At 44.1% G+C, this 16,091-nt stretch overlaps 1 protein-coding gene across 3 annotated transcripts in view; it reads left to right on the top strand.

Annotated features, from left to right (window-relative positions):
- Positions 1-16,091, top strand: part of tpp2 (tripeptidyl peptidase 2) — a 277,723-nt gene that overhangs the window by 14,507 nt on the left and 247,125 nt on the right. For all 3 annotated transcript variants that reach the window (XM_068034106.1, XM_068034105.1, XM_068034107.1), the window contains exons 2-3: positions 5,176-5,304; positions 13,729-13,824. In XM_068034106.1, the coding sequence (XP_067890207.1) occupies positions 5,176-5,304; positions 13,729-13,824 (225 nt within the window). The remainder of the gene's footprint in view (positions 1-5,175; positions 5,305-13,728; positions 13,825-16,091) is intronic.

Raw genomic sequence — 16,091 nt, 5'->3', positions numbered from 1 at the left:
TCTCCAAATCAAAAAAAATCTAAATCAAAATGATCCTCAGAGCCTTCGCTATTTCCTCCCTGGCTTCCTTTAACAACTTGGGATACAATCCATCCGGCCTTAGTGATTTATCCACGTTCAAGGATGTCAGACCCTCTAGTACTACCTCTCTCATTATGCTTATTGTATCTAATATTTCACACTCCTCTTTTACTACAATGTCTGCATCATCCCTCTCCTTTGTGAAGGCAGAGACAAAAAACTAATTAAGAACCCTGCCCACATCTTCTGCATCCATGCATAAGTTCCGTTGTACATCTCTGATAGACCCTAGCATTTCCTTAGTTATCTTCTTGCTCTTAATGTACTGATTAAGCATCTTTTGGGTTTTCCTTGGTTTTGCCTGTCAATAATTTTTCATGTTCTCTCTTTTTGCTTTCCTAATTTTCTTTTTTACTTCACCCCTGCACTTTCTATACTCCTCTAGGCTTTCTAAAGTGTTAAGTTGTTTGTGACCGTGATAAGCTTTCTTTTTCTGCTTTATCTTACCCTGTATGTTTCTAGATAGCCAGGGTGCTCTAGCTTTGGCAGTACCACCTTTTATCTTTGTGGGGACATGTCTACACTGTACCTGTACAATTTTGCTTTTGAACGACTCCCATTGGTTTGCCACTGGTTTTCCTTCAATTCGCTGTATCCAGTCCACTTTCGCTAGAACACCTCTTGGCTTCGTAAAATGTGCTTTTCCCCCAATTTAGAACTTTTACTCCTGTTTTATCTTTGTCCTTTTCCATGATTATGCTAAAACTAACTGTATTATGGTCACTATCTCAAAAATGGTCACCCACTTGCCCAGCTTCATTTCCGAGGACTAAATCTAGAATTTCGCCCCCTCTTGTTGGGCTTGTTACGTGCTGGCCAAAAAAAGTTCTCTTGAATGCAGTTCAAGAATTTTGGGGCCCTCTTTGTCCTTCACACTGTTTGAATCCCAGTTGATCTTAGGGTAGTTGAAATCCCCAACTATTATTGCCCTATAGTTTTTGCACTCAGAAATTTGCTGACATATTTGTTCCTCTATCTCCCTCTCACTATTTGGGGGTCTGTAGTACACACCTAGTAGTGTGGCTGCCCCTTTTTTTATTTCTGAGCTCAACCCATATGGCCTCATTTAATGATTCATTTAGCATATCATCCCTCCTCACAGTTGTTAGTGATTCCTTAACTAATAATGCTACACCCCCTCCTTTTTTTACCCCCCTCTCTATCCCGCCTGAAAACTCTATATCCAGAGATGTTAAGCTGCCTTTTTTGCCCTTCTTTAAACCAAGTTTCTGTTATAGCAATGATATCTTGTTGCCATGTGTATATCTGTGTTCTCAGCTCATCGATTTTATTTGCTATACTCCTTGCATATAAATAAATACCTTTTAACACTGCCAAATTCCTGTGCTGCACACTTTTTTTAACCGTTGCTTCTTCTGTCTTTCAGTCACTCGCTAATTTTCTGCCTCCTGTTGCCTGCCCTGAATTTGTCCTTTCTGAAACTGCCCTCCGGTTCCCATCCCCCTGCCAAACTAGTTTAAACCATCCCCAACAGCACTAGCAAACCTTCCTACAAGGATATTCGTTCCAGTCCTGTTCATGTGTAGACTGTTCGTGCAGGTCCCACCTTCCCCAGAATCAGTCTCAATGTCCCAGAAATCTGAAGCCGGACAGCTTAATGCATTCGTCGAAAGTTCATCACTCTGCTCTTCTAGCAAAGGCATTAATCCATGAATTGGTTATAATAAATTGAGAACTGGTTAAGGGACAGAAAACAGAGTAGGAATAATTGGGTCATTTTCAGGTTGACAGGCTGTGACCAGTGGGCTACCGCAAGGATCAGTGCTTGGACCCCAGCTATTCACAATCTATATCAAATATTTGGATATGGGGATTAAATGGAAGTGTGAGTTGTGAGGAGGTGCAAATACGCTTCAAGGGGATTTGGAGAGGCTAAGCGAGTGGGCAAAAATTTGGCAGATGGAATACAATGTGGAGAAATGTGAGGTTTTCCACTTTGGTAGGAAAAACTGAGATACAGAGTATTTCTTAAATGGTGAGGCTGGTAAGTGTTGAACTTCAAAGGGACTTGGGTGCCCTTGTTCATGAGTCACTGAAAGCTGATGTGCAGGTACAGCAAGCAATTAAGAAGGCAAATGGTATGTTGGCCTTCATTACAAGAGGATTTGAGTATAAGAGTAAAGATGTCTTACTGCAATTATATAGAGCCTTGGTGAGACTGCACCTGGAGGATTGTGCACAGTTTTGGTCTCCTTACCTGAGGTAAGATATATTTGCCATAGAGGGAGTGCAGCGAAGGTTCACCAAGCTAATTCCTGAGATGGAGGGATTGTCCTATGAGGAAAGATTATTTAAACTGGACCTTTATTCTCTGGAGTTTAGAGGAATGAGAAGTGATCTCATACAGACATAAGAAATTCTTACAGGGCTTGACAGGGTAGATGCAGGAAGGATGTTTCCCCTGGCTGGGAAGCCTAGAACCAGGGGACACAGTCTCAGGATAAGGGGCAGGCCATTAAGGACTGAGATGAGGAGAAATTTCTTCACTCAGAGGGTGGTGACTCTAGAATTCTCTGCCCCAGAGGGCTGTGGAGATTCAGTCGTTGAGTATATTCAAGACTGAGATCGATAGATTTCTACATATTAAAAACATGAAGGGATACGGGGGATAGTGCAAGAAAATGGCATTGAAGTAGAAGATTAGCCATGATCTCATTGAATGGTGTAGCAGGCTCAAAGAGCTGAAAGGCCTACTCCTGCTCCCATTTCTTATGTTCTTATAACATCTTTGCAAAGTATGAAGAAAAGATTTCGGACAAACGTGCGAGTGTCTGAAAGCATAAATACAAAACCTGTTTTCCTTCTAAACCCATCAGGAGGAATAATGGTCAATGCAAAAGATGCTTTATACTGTGAATGTGGTTTTAGAGGGAAGTGTATCTGAACATACGTAGCCCATTGCAGCAATGTTTGTCAAATGTTCTATTCTTAGTCCTGTCAACCCTCCTTTTTAAGAACAAAACCAAAAATAAAATAGAATCCCTTACTACTAAAAATTATGGACATTTAATTTATTTCAACGCCTTCCTTGTTCCAGCAATTGGTCAACACGTAAAGGAGCGGAAACCATAGTAGGATATTATCTGACCACGAGGGCTGTTTGCTGATGCCCATGCACATAATAAAGTACATAATAAGAAAGTACATAAGGTTATCTGAATTTTTTTTCACATCTTTAGTCAATGTAAATTCAGTGTATGTTTATTATTTTGCCTAAAATATTGGGTTTATAACGTTTTCCGATCTTTTAACATTTCAAAAATACGACAATATTGGTAGTTGGTAATCTAAAAAGTTAAAACAGGCCGCTAATGCGAGAACATCCTATAGATAAAGAATGAACTTGCATATACGTTTATCATATTTCTCAAGATGTCCCAAATCACTCCATGTATGATGAAATGCAGTCGCAGGTAAAGAGTAATGCATTAATTTTGCAGTTACAAATTTCATTGTCTAGAAGGTGCTGCTGATGTTGTTGATTACTGCCAGTAAGTATGTAAGAGTGCATATTGGAATTTCCTATCTAGCTATCTCTGTACTTGGCATTTGTAGTTGCACAGCTACATGTGAGGAGCTTAAGGGAGTAAAACTTTGCTCATTGCCTTTCACTGTAACTGCTGAGTCCCTAAATGCCATTTATGGAGATATTTTATTAAGCCATTTATGTACATTTCTCTACATGATCTATTGCTTGTACTTTGGAAAAATTTGGTGAAGCAAAAATAAGAGTGCACTTATTCTGACATATAAACCATCTGTTCATGTAACTCAAAAGAGCCTATAGTATTAAGTAAAACTGTTGCTGATAAAACACACCCAATTCTCAGGGCGGAATTTTATGTTCTCCCCCACGGTGGGTTTGGAGGCGGGGAGAGCATAAAATTGGGTGGGATGGTGGGGGCGGGAGGGACTCCACCACCTTCCTGCCTCCAACAAAATTGTCCAGGGCGGGAAGGCCCGCCCCGCAGCTAGTTGAGGCCTTTAACTGTGCAATTAATGCCCAATTAAGGGCCTCATTCTCCCCCACCACCCCCACCCCCGCCATCACAATTAGCTATGTGGCGGGCAGCCCTGTCACCGCACGGGAAGCACAACACAAAAAACCGTGCAGGCTGCTTCCTGGCTCCCAGGGTGGGAGGGAGGGTCCCTCGTTAAAAGTCACCCCCTGCCATTGCTAATGACCCCCTAACACCACCTCCCCACAACCCCTCCCGCCCTAACCTACCTGTGGTCTGGGTCCAGCGATGATGCTCCACTGACAGCTCTCTGAGGGCAGAACTTCTGTCACTGGGGTCCTTGATCCTGTGGAAGACCCGCCACTGTCCACCTAAGTGCCTAATTGGCACTAGATTCAGTGGCCCTTCCACAGAAGAGGCAACGTGGGGTTCTGAGCGCTGCCTTTTCCAGACATCGAGACCCCCGTTGCCAGCACAAAAGCCCAGCCTTGATGTTTTAACGTAGATACTAATCATGCTGAAAGACTAATGAAAAGAGCTACATTCTTTTTCAAAGCATTTCCTGTTTTAAGAAATTACAGGGGGAAACGGTGGCATAGTGGTAATGTCACTGGGCTTGTAATCTAGTAGGCCCAGTCTATTGCCCTCGGGACATGGGTTCACATCCCACCATAGCAGCTGGTGGAATATTAATAATTAATAAATTTAATGAAATCTGGAATTGAAAGCTAGTTTCAGAATGGTGCTATGAAACTATCATCGATTGTACCTCCAAAAACCCATCTGGTTCACTAATGTTCCTTAGGGAAGGAGATCTGCTGTCCTTACCTGGTCTGGCCTACATGTGACTCTAGACCCACAGCAATGTGGTTGACTCTTAACTGCCCTCTGAAATGGCCTAGCAAGCCACCCAGTCGTCAAGGCAATTAGGGATGGGCAACAAATGCTGGCTTGGTCAGCAACGCCCATATCCCATGAAAAAGAGAATTTAAAAAATTATAGCTGAGAATAGATACTGCAGTCTGTAAAGTGGCTGTTTACTGAGAGGAGTTACTGTTACAATGATTACCACCAGTTGTGGTATTGCCTAACTGAAAATAACCTTTTTTTACAGGTCACAAGTGATGGAAAGCCCAAAATTATTGACATCATAGATACCACAGGCAGTGGGGATGTGAACACATCCACAGTATTGGAGCCAAAAGATGAGAAAATTATTGGTCTTTCAGGAAGGACTCTTAAGGTAATAATGGAACATTTTTAAAAGGTTGTAATCTTTGTGTTATTTATATTTCAAAGCAGCATAAACATTGTGAGCAGGAGTTTCAGCTGAGTTGTGCTGGTTTATTCAACGCAATTTGCCTGAAATCATTCAAACAAGCACAAAAGAGTGAGGAATTTCAAGCGCAAATTGCATCCAGTGAAACTCAAGTTTCTGCGAACATTTGTGCTCAGTTAAAAAACATCTTTCTAGAAGCTGGCTCCATCTACAAAACTGTCCACACTACCAGATTGAGGTCATCCAAAACTCTGCTGCCCGTGTCTTAACGTGCACCAAGGCCTATTCTTCTATCACCCTTGTGCTCGTTGACCTACATAAGCATGGAGGTACAGACGCGCACCAGGAGAGGCATGGAGGTACAGACATGCACAAGGGCTGGAGTTTTACGCCATCCCAAAGAGCGGGACGGTGGTTAAAGTGGAGCGGGAGGCTCTGGGGGCCCTTCCCGACATGCTCCCGCCTCCGCTGCCACTTTCTGCATTGCGGTGGCGGCAAAAAAAAGCCCGCCCACCCCAGGCCAATCAAAGCCACTTCACGACCATTTAAGGGCTTCCACCCACTGCCATGGGGATTTTACCCGTGGCTGGTCAGGTGGCCCAGGCACGAGAGAAGCCGCCTGACGAAAGCAGGGGGATTTGTAACTGCCTGGGGGAGGGGTCCTCATGAACAGGCACCCTGTGCCCAACGGAGGGCAACCCCCGCTGCCCCAGCAACACCCAACAGGCCCCCTCCCCCAATCCCTGCCATTCGACCACCCTTGCCTCGCTGGGGCCCAGCTGATCACCCCCACCGAGGCACCAAAAACTTACCTTCGTTCCAGGGTTCCCCGACATCATCTTTCTGATGGCTGGGTGTAGTCCCAACAGTGCCCACCGCTCCCGGTGGCGCTGCTGGGACTTAGAGCTGCCGGCCCGCAGCTCCTTTCGGTGGGACTTCCTGCCTCAGTGAGGTGGAAGTTCCGCCTCGCACCAATTAAAGGCCTGGGGACTGCAAAATGCCATCCAGATCCCCAGGCCAGGCGGAGGTGGATTTGCCACCGACTTTTTAGTCAGTGGACAGCTCCCGACCGCCGAATGAAAGATTCCAGCCAAGGAGAGGCTTGGAGATACAGACACGCAGTAAAGGCCAGCTCGGGTTTGCAAATGAAACCCGACCCAAGCCCGACAGAACCACATCCGGCCCGAGTCCTTTCATTTTTTGCCCGCACCCGACCCAACCATCGGAATGTTCAGTTAACCTACCTTCCATTTTTCACTTTTTAAGCTTATGCAGATAAGCAACAAAAACTGTAACTGGACTTGAAAGTTTGTTTAAAAAGTACATTTAAGATTGGAGCCACTTACCGGAGATGGTGATAGCGTGCAGGACCCGAACCCGACACGTCGTCGGGTCCCATCGGGAAGCCATGCTTTAACACGCACAAGGAGAGGCATGGAGCAGCAATAGTGCAAAGATAGTGGAGACAAGTAAGAGTGACAGTATTCTCCAACTTGCTATGCGTAATGCATTGAAGATCAACTAATTATGTATTAAGTTTTAATTTGCTCTGCACATTTCATTGAAAACATTTAAGTGCCTATTCTGTAGGAGCTTCTGTGATAAGTATTTTCAGTGTTAAAGGTGGCTCTCTGTATGAAACACAACTGCTATATTATGAGAGTACATCACAGTCGTTATTGCACTTGTTGGCCAATGGGTTACTGCAGTCGCTCAAAATATTTTCTGAAAATGTTATTCAGTGCCATATTTTGCTCAGTAGCTGAAATTTATTGTTTAAACAATTTACATTCAGAAGTTATATATTTCACTATCATTTATTTATTTGAGTTGTCTCTTTTATTTGATATCTTCCTTAAAATTTGTACTTCAAAGCCTCATCATCTCCCGAAGACCTGGCCTTGGTCTTGGTCTTGATATTTTTGCCCAGAGCTCGTATCCTGTTGATTGGATTGTTGTCTCTGAACATGTTCAGTGTGCAGAAGGAGACGGTGGGGTAGTGGTAATGTCACTGAACTCGTAATCCAGAGGCCCAGACTAATGCCCTGGGGACATGGTTTCAAATCCTATCATGGTAGTTAGTTTTGGTACCAGAATGACAGGAGAACTCCCAACTACTTTGTGTTCAATTCTATCATTATTTAACATGTATTGAACCTCCTCCCTGACTTTGGTCAATTTGGTGGGATTGAGTCTGTAAGGGTTTTGTTTAATTGGTTTAGCTTCCCCCACATCAACCTCATGAATAACTAGAGAAGTATGAGCTGACCTATCTGCGCATACAGGCTTATATTCCCTGGATAGGTCAGCCAAGTCTTACTCTGTTGCTCAGTACATGGTGTAGCACCTCATCCAGACCCTCCAGCACCTCCAACACTACATTCACCAGCTTCACAGCAGGAGGCTCAATCTGAGAACTCTCAGTCGCATTCTCATTATCCGCATTCTCTACCACCTGTACTACACCTACTGGCTGACAGTGCTAATAGTCATAATACTTCAGCGTATGCAAATGACACACCCTTTGATTCTTTCATCTGTTTGGGGTACGAACTACATAGTTCACATAACTGTGTTTCCTTTTGATAGAGTAGGTTCCACTAAACCTAGCTTTCATTGTTTCGCCAGGCAAAGGCAACAAGACTCCTTATCACAGGGTTGAAAACAACATGCATTAGCTGTTCTATCTGCTTGTGCTTTCATTACCTACTGAGAAGCCTTAAGATGTTCTCTGGCCACCACGCAAGCTGTTGAGAGCCTTTCTCGGAACTTTGACACATAATCTAGGAAGGTAGTTTTCTCCTCCTGTGCCAAAATCTCTCCTTAATGAGTTTAAGGGCACCCCTAATCTCCTACCTATAGACCAATTTGAAGTTACTGAACTTCAATTTGGCGTGTCCCTAGTCACAAATAACAAGAATGATATCCCTTTATCCCATTTCTGGGATACTCAAGACAGTAGGCCCTAATCATACTCTTTCGGGTTTGGTAATACCTCTCCAAAGCACCTTGGGACTGTGTGTGATAAGCAGGCAACTAGAGGTGCTTCACTCCTAAATTACACATGATCTCTTGAAACGCGTCTGACATGAAACTTGACCCCTGGTCAGATTGAATTTCTTTTCACAACCCATACCTCATGAAAAACTGGACCAACTCTTCAATCACAACTTTTGCTGTGATCTTCTTCAGTGTTACTGTCTCTTGAAATAGAGTGGGCAAATCCATGATCGTCAGGAGATACCTATGACCCATCTTAGTCTAAAGCAAGGGTCCAACACCATCCACAAGAACCCGACTTACTTGTTCATCAAATGCAGGTATCGGTATTAATGGGGCTCGCTTCATCGAAGGCTGTGGCTTTCTAACCAGCTGACGTGTGACATGTCTTACAAAAGTCAACCGCATCCTTATGCAGCTTCAGCCAGTAAAAATGTGCCATTAACCTACCCGAGTCTTCCAAATACCCAAATGATCTGCGACTGGAATCTCGTGGGCTATTCTCAAAATTTCACCGGTAGCTGGGAAGGACAACAATTTAATGCATTATAGCCCACTCTCATCAGCGGGCCTCTGGGGAGGTTTCCACTTCCTCATCAAAATGTCATTCTTTACATAATAGTATTCAGAGACCTTTTTCAGCCTCTGCCTCAGAACACGCCGTCTGAGACAATCTCCTCAAATCAGGGTCTGCCTGTCGTGCCTCAATCAAGGAAGATCAGCTAAACAGTTTACCATTGTTAGCCTTGGAGTCTTTAACACCAAAATTGCCATCCAAATCCTTGAAAAAGGTTTCAGCCAACTAAAGATCCAAATTGTCCCTCACATTAACTGAATCTATCTCATCTTATTGAACCCTATGAACCTGGTACATGGTTACAACACAATCCAGGAAATTCTTCCCACAAGACGTCAGTTCCCACAGCCTCAGTTGGCTTCCTTGATACCATTGGAGATGCCATTACCTTACCCAGGTCAAGTCATTTCCTAGCAAAAAATCCACTCTTTCAATAGGCAAACTAGGAACAAAGTAACAGAACCAGTGAGTAGGTCACATTTTAAATCAACCTTATATAAGGGAACAGCTAAATAATTTCCATCGATACCCTGAATTAACACCTTCGCAATTAGTGAACTACTAGGTGGGGTAGGTGGTAGGGGGATGGAATTCATGTCACCTGCAAACATCAGTGACTGCGTTGCCCCTGTATCTAAGAACAACAATTGACTTGTCTACCTCACCAGGCAAACGTGGGGTACTTCAACGTCAAACAGAAAACTTAAAAAGACAGTTTTCTGCAACCTGATTTTTAAAAAATTCATTCATGGGATGTGGGCGTCGCTGGCCAGGCCAGCATTTATTGCCCATCCCTAATCGCCCTTGAGCTGCCTTCATGAACCGCTGCAGTCCATGTGGGGTAGGTACACCCACAGTGCTGTTAGGAAGGGAGTTCCAGGATTTTGACCCAGCGACAGTGAGGGAACGGCGATATAGTTCCAAGTCAGGATGGTGTGTGACTTGGATGGGAACTTGCAGGTGGTGGTGTTCCCATGTATGTGGAGGAGTACTGAGTCATCAGCTGAGGGAGGGAGGTAGGTGGTAATCAGTAGGAGGTTACCTTGCCCATGTTTGACCTTATGCCATGAGACTTCATGGGGTCTGGAGTCGATGTTGAGGACTCCCAGGGCAACTCCCTCCCTACTGTATACCACTGTGCCACCACCTCTGCTGGGTCTGTCCTGCCGGTTGGACAGGACATACCCGGGGATGGTGATGGCAGTGTCCAGGACATTGTCTGTCAGGTCTGATTCCGTGAGTATGACTATGTCAGGCTGTTGCTTGACTAGCCTGTGGGACAGCTCTCCCAACTTTGGCACAAGCCCCCAGATGTTAGTAAGGAGGACTTGCAGGGTCAACCGGGCTGGGTTTGCCGTTGTCGTTTCCGGTGCCTAGGTTGATGCCGGGTGGTCCGTCCGGTTTCATTCCTTTCAATCAGTGAACATTGGAGAAATTACCTGTTTGCTGTGAATGTTACCCACTGGGACAGTATTTCCTTGGGGGCACCATTTGACTGTACAAAAGGTGACAGGCTTGTTTTTCCACTTCCAACATTCAGCCTTCATATGTCCTTTTAGTGAAAAAAATAGCATGTTGGTCCCCTTGACCCAAACTTCTCCTCCAGACTTTCTCTTTTCCTAACATGAGGAGTGTCTGTGTCTTTACCTTTGCCATTTTTCTCAATAGAACCATATCTCTCTTCGTTATCAAACTTCCTGTCTTTCCAATTTCTCTGAAAGTTTCCAAATTGGGGCCTGTGACTACTTGTGAATCAGTTCATAATCATCTGCCACTACTGCAGCTTCCTTTATTTTACGAACTTTATGTTCTTCTTCCTTATTCCTGAAGCGACACTATTCTTGACTTTTTCCATCAGAATCACTTCCCTAAGCCTCTCAAAGTCTTGTGCAAACACCATTGCCTTCTCTTTAGCAAATTCCACATATGTCTGGCCCTGTTTCCATTTTAAATATCTGTCTGTAGGCCTCTGGTACCAACTCATAGGCATTGGGAACAGAAATCTTTACTCTGTCATAGTTCCGTGAGTGTTCTTCTGAAAGAGATGAGTACACCTCAAAAGCTTTCCCTGTGCAAACCTCTGTAGGAGCATTGTCCAAGATATTTAGGCTAATCCAAATTCATGGCAATTTTCTCAAATGACACAAAGTACATTTCTACTCCCTCCTCACTAAATTTAGGAACTAAGCAAATATTTGCCAAATCAGAACTATGAGGAGTTTGCACTGCGCCATCCTCATCTTTCATCTCCAAAGCATGTTCATGGACTTTGAGCTTTTTCCTTTCAAATTCTAATTTCTCCTCTTCCCTTTCTCTTTCAAATTCAGGTTTTTTCATTTGTCTTTCTCCTTCTAATTCCAAGTTTTCGCATTTTTTTTTTCTCTTTCTCTTGCTTTTCTTTCCCGTTCCAATTTAATTTTCTCTATTTTGAACTGTTTCATTTCCCTGTCTTTTGCTAGTTCAATTTTGGCTACTTCTACTTGCGCACCAGCAGAAACATCCTTTTCTTTCTCAGTCTTCAAGTTACAAGCCAATTCTTCAATGATCTTTGCCTTCCTAGCTGACCCCTATGTTCCCTGCTATAACCTTCAATTTATTTTTTTTCAACTGTTCCAAGGCAATAAGAGACAAATCCTCTTTCTCCACAAAGGCCTGAGCATCAAAGGTACTCGCATTGATTTCCCACTGAATACAGCAAAAATAAATGTGAAATCTTGTTTGTCTAAATTCTGGAAAATTCCAGTGAACCCTAATTTGCATTGATCCCGGACAAGTCCCCGATTTTGTTATGATTCCCTTGGAGATCAACAAACCAAAGAAAACAAATTTACTGAACGACCTCGATAAACAAAACCAAATGGACAAGATTTCACTTCCATAACGATTACTCTAACAATGAAACCAAAATCAACATAAGTTAAACATGAATTAACAGACAAATCATGGTCTATAAACATATATTACAAATTACATATTAGCTATCAGATACAACAAAGATAGATCTCACGGATTTACAGTGCAGTCCACTCAGCATATATGCCACAAAGTTCTTCAAAGCTCTGGACTTCCTTAGATAGATCTCCAGCTCCTTTCTCCCAAGATGCAGCCACCAATTCTCATCCGACAGCAGTTCCCCTTCAACCAAACTCCACGGGTACAGTCCTCACCAAAATGGCGCACTTCTCTGGAACCTCCTCAATTCTACTTATGACAGTCTTGATGGTGTGGATCCACCAGTATTACCTTTATCCGAGCCCTTCAGTGACAGTCCTATGCATTTTATGGCCAGTTCTGGTTAATCAGTTACTTTAAGTAACAGAAACAGCTGCAGCAACTTGTATTTGCCTATTGCCAGCTCTTGGATTCTGCCCTCACTTTCTTCAGCCTGCCTGTACTGCACCCCTGTGTGATCCGAGCTTGGATGCCTCTCTCTCTTAGAAATTGGCTGGAACTAGATTAACTTTCCCGAGAAACCTGAAGTTTTACTTTCAGTTTCTGTTTCAATTTTGGTTTCCTTTTCAGTTAGGGTCTGTCTCAAAAAAAAAACAAGCATTGAAACCAGGGTCAGTTCACCAAACAGAACATTCGACACGTTATCTATTCAGATAACAGTTCGCACATGCTTCCCCACTGATCTCACAAACCGCAGATTCATTGAATCACAGAATCGTTAGAGTTCAGAAGGGGGCCATTCCGAACTGGCTCTCCAAAAGAGCAGTTCCATTCCCCGGCCTTCTCTCCATAACCCTGCACATTCTTCCTTTTCATATAACTGTCTAATTCCTTCATCGAATACTTCATCAGCTTTGAAGTACTTTTGGGCATCCCATGTGTGAAAGGTGCAATTAAAGAGAAAGGCAGACAAGCAGTTCCGATGAAGGGTCACTGACCCGAAACGTTAACTCTGCTTCTCTTTCCACAGATGCTGCCAGTCCTGCTGAGTGGTTCCAGCATTTCTTGTTTTTATAGCAGATTCTTTCCTCATTCCAACTGCATATGCCAGATTTTGCATTAGTAATATTGGTGAAACTGTCAGTGTTCGCAGTCATTAGTCCAGTGAAGCTAACAGGACGCTAGGAGTCCACTAATTCACGGAATAATGTGGAAATCCAGATTTTGCTGTTAGTGATACTACACTCCTCCATTTGATGTGCTGTTGAGGTCCTCCCAGAGTGCAATTCCTAAGCAATCGGTGAATTAACAAAAACTTTTGACTTTTATGCTTAGTCTCTCAGTAAAAGCTCTTGAAAAGGTTAAACCTTGTTGAATGAGATGTAACTGGGTTTTTAATAGCATACTAAGTTCATAATTACAGTTAAAAACACAAACTGGCCCTGAAAAGCTAATTTTGTATTTGTGGAATGCCAAATTTCTCCATAATGATAAATTTCACATTTTTAAATGTTATGATATCTTAGCTTCTACCTTAATATAATCATCATTTATTCTGCTATCTGAAAATTTAAATTAAATGTGAAGGCTAATCAGTGTTTTTATCTCCCTGGTTTGCTGTCCTCAAAATACTTCAGTGTACTTAGCCTATTTGCTGACATCACTGCTGCTGGACACTTGGAGATCCCCTGAACGTGGCACCAGATTTAAACTGCCTTTGGGAAGGGAGAAATCTGCGTCCGAGATCGCTAGATCTTTGTGGGCTGTTTTCTTCAGGGTCAGCAATGACTGCCGTTGCTTTGCCATTGACTGCACAATCCAGCCCATTGTGTAGTTGACAGTCCTTAATGAGTCGCATATTAAATTGAAAGTTCATGTTTCATATACCATAAATATACAACTCTGTTTTGCTTTTAAAGATTCCTGAATATTGGATAAATCCATCTGGAAAATATCATGTTGGTCTCAAAAATCTATACGAACTTTACCCGAAAGCACTTAAGGAAAGGATACAGGTAAGGCTGTAGTGTGCATTGTTAAAAAATTGCTTTAAAAACGTTCACTTGGAGGATTTACTGGGTTTTTTTTTCTTTGGCCTCCTTATCTCAAGAGACAATGGGTAAGCGCCTGGAGGTGGTCAGTGGTGTGTGGAGCAGCGCCTGGAGTGGCTATAAAGGCCAATTCTAGAGTGACAGGCTTTTCCACAGGTGCTGCAGAAAAATTTGTTTGTCAGGGCTGTTAAACAGTTGGCTCTCCCCTTGCGCTTCTGTCTTTTTTCCTGCCAACTGCTAAGTCTCTTCGACTCGCCACACTTTAGCCCCACCTTTATGGCTGCCCGCCAGTTCTGGCGATCGCTGGCAACTGACTCCCACAACTTGTGATCAATGTCACAGGGCTTCATGTCGCGTTTGCAGACGTCTTTAAAGCGGACATGGACGGCCGGTGGGTCTGATACCATTGGCGAGCTCGCTGTACAATGTGTCTTTGGGGATCCTGCCATCTTCCATGTGGCTCACATGGCCAAGCCATCTCAAGCGCCGCTGACTCAGTAGTGTGTATAAGCTGGGGATGTTGGCCGCCTCGAGGACTTCTGTGTTGGAGGTACGGTCCTGCCACCTGATGCCAAGTATTCTCCGGAGGCAGCGAAGATGGAATGAATTGAGACATCGCTCTTGGCTGACATACGTTGTCCAGGCCTCGCTGCCATAGAGCAAGGTACTGAGGACACAGGCTTGATACACTCGGACTTTTGTGTTCCGTGTCAGTGCGCCATTTTCCCACACTCTCTTGGCCAGTCTGGACATAGCAGTGGAAGCCTTTCCCATACGCTTGTTGATTTCTGCATCTAGAGACAGGTTACTGGTGATAGTTGAGCCGAGGTAGGTGAACTCTTGAACCACTTCCAGAGCGTGGTCGCCAATATTGATGGATGGAGCATTTCTGACGTCTTGTCCCATGATGTTTGTTTTCTTGAGGCTGATGGTTAGGCCAAATTTGTTGCAGGCAGCCGCAAACTTGTCGATGAGACTCTGCAGACACTCTTCAGTGTGAGATGTTAAAGCAGCATCGTCAGCAAAGAGGAGTTCCCTGATGAGGACTTTCCGTACTTTGGTCTTCGCTCTTAGACGGGCAAGGTTGAACAACCTGCCATCTGATCTTGTGTGGAGGAAAATTCCTTCTTCTGAAGACTTGAACGCATGTGAGAGCAGCAGGGAGAAGAAAATCCCAAACAGTGTGGGTGCGAGAACACAGCCCTGTTTCACGCCACTTAGGATAAGAAAGGGGTTTGATGAGGTGCCGCTATGCTGAATTGTGCCTTTCATATTGTCATGGAATGAGGTGATGATACTTAGTAGCTTTGGTGGACATCTGATCTTTTCTAGTAGTCTGAAGAGACCACGTCTGCTGATGAGGTCAAAGGCTTTGGTGAGATCAATGAAAGCAATGTAGAGGGGCATCTGTTGTTCGCGGCATTTCTCCTGTATCTGACGAAGGGAGAACAGCATGTCAACGGTCGATCTCTCTGCTCGAAAGCCACACTGTGCCTCAGGGTGGACGTGCTCGGCCAGCTTCTGGAGCCTATTTAAAGCGACTCGAGCAAAGACTTTCCCCACTATGCTGAGCAGGGAGATTCCACAGTAGTTGTTGCAGTCACCGTGGTCACCTTTGTTTTTATAGAGGGTGATGATATTGGCATCGCGCATGTCCTGAGGTACTGCTCCCTCATCCCAGCACAGGCAAAGCAGTTCATGTAGTGCTGAGAGTATAGCAGGCTTGGCACTCTTGATTATTTCATGGGTAATGCTGTCCTTCCCAGGGGCTTTTCCGCTGGCTAGAGAATCAATGGCAACACTGAGTTCCAATTTTGTTGGCTGTACGTCCAGCTCATCCATGACTGGTAGAGGCTGGGATGCATTGAGGGCAGTCTCAGTGACAACATACTCCCTGGAGTACAGTTCCAGGTAGTGCTCAACCCAGCGGTCCATTTGCTTGCGTTAGTCAGTGATTATGTCCCCTGATTTAGATTTGTGGGGGGCGATCTTCTTGATGGTTGGTCCAAAAGCTCTCTTAATGTCATCATACATTCCTCTGATGTTTCCGGTGTCTGAGGCCAGCTGAATATGACTGCATAGGTGTTGCCAGTAGTCATTTGCGCAGCGCCTGGCTGTTCTTTGTGCAGTGCTTTTTGTTTTAGAATTAGAACATTACAGCGCAGTACAGGCCCTTCAGCCCTCGATGTTGCGCCGACCTGTGAAACCATCTGACCTACACTATTCCATTT

Source organism: Heterodontus francisci, chromosome 6, assembly GCF_036365525.1.
Source record: "Heterodontus francisci isolate sHetFra1 chromosome 6, sHetFra1.hap1, whole genome shotgun sequence".
NCBI classification, from domain to species: domain Eukaryota; kingdom Metazoa; phylum Chordata; class Chondrichthyes; order Heterodontiformes; family Heterodontidae; genus Heterodontus; species Heterodontus francisci.
The sequence above is the reverse complement of the archived record's forward strand: the minus strand, read 5'-3'. Positions and strand labels throughout refer to the sequence as shown.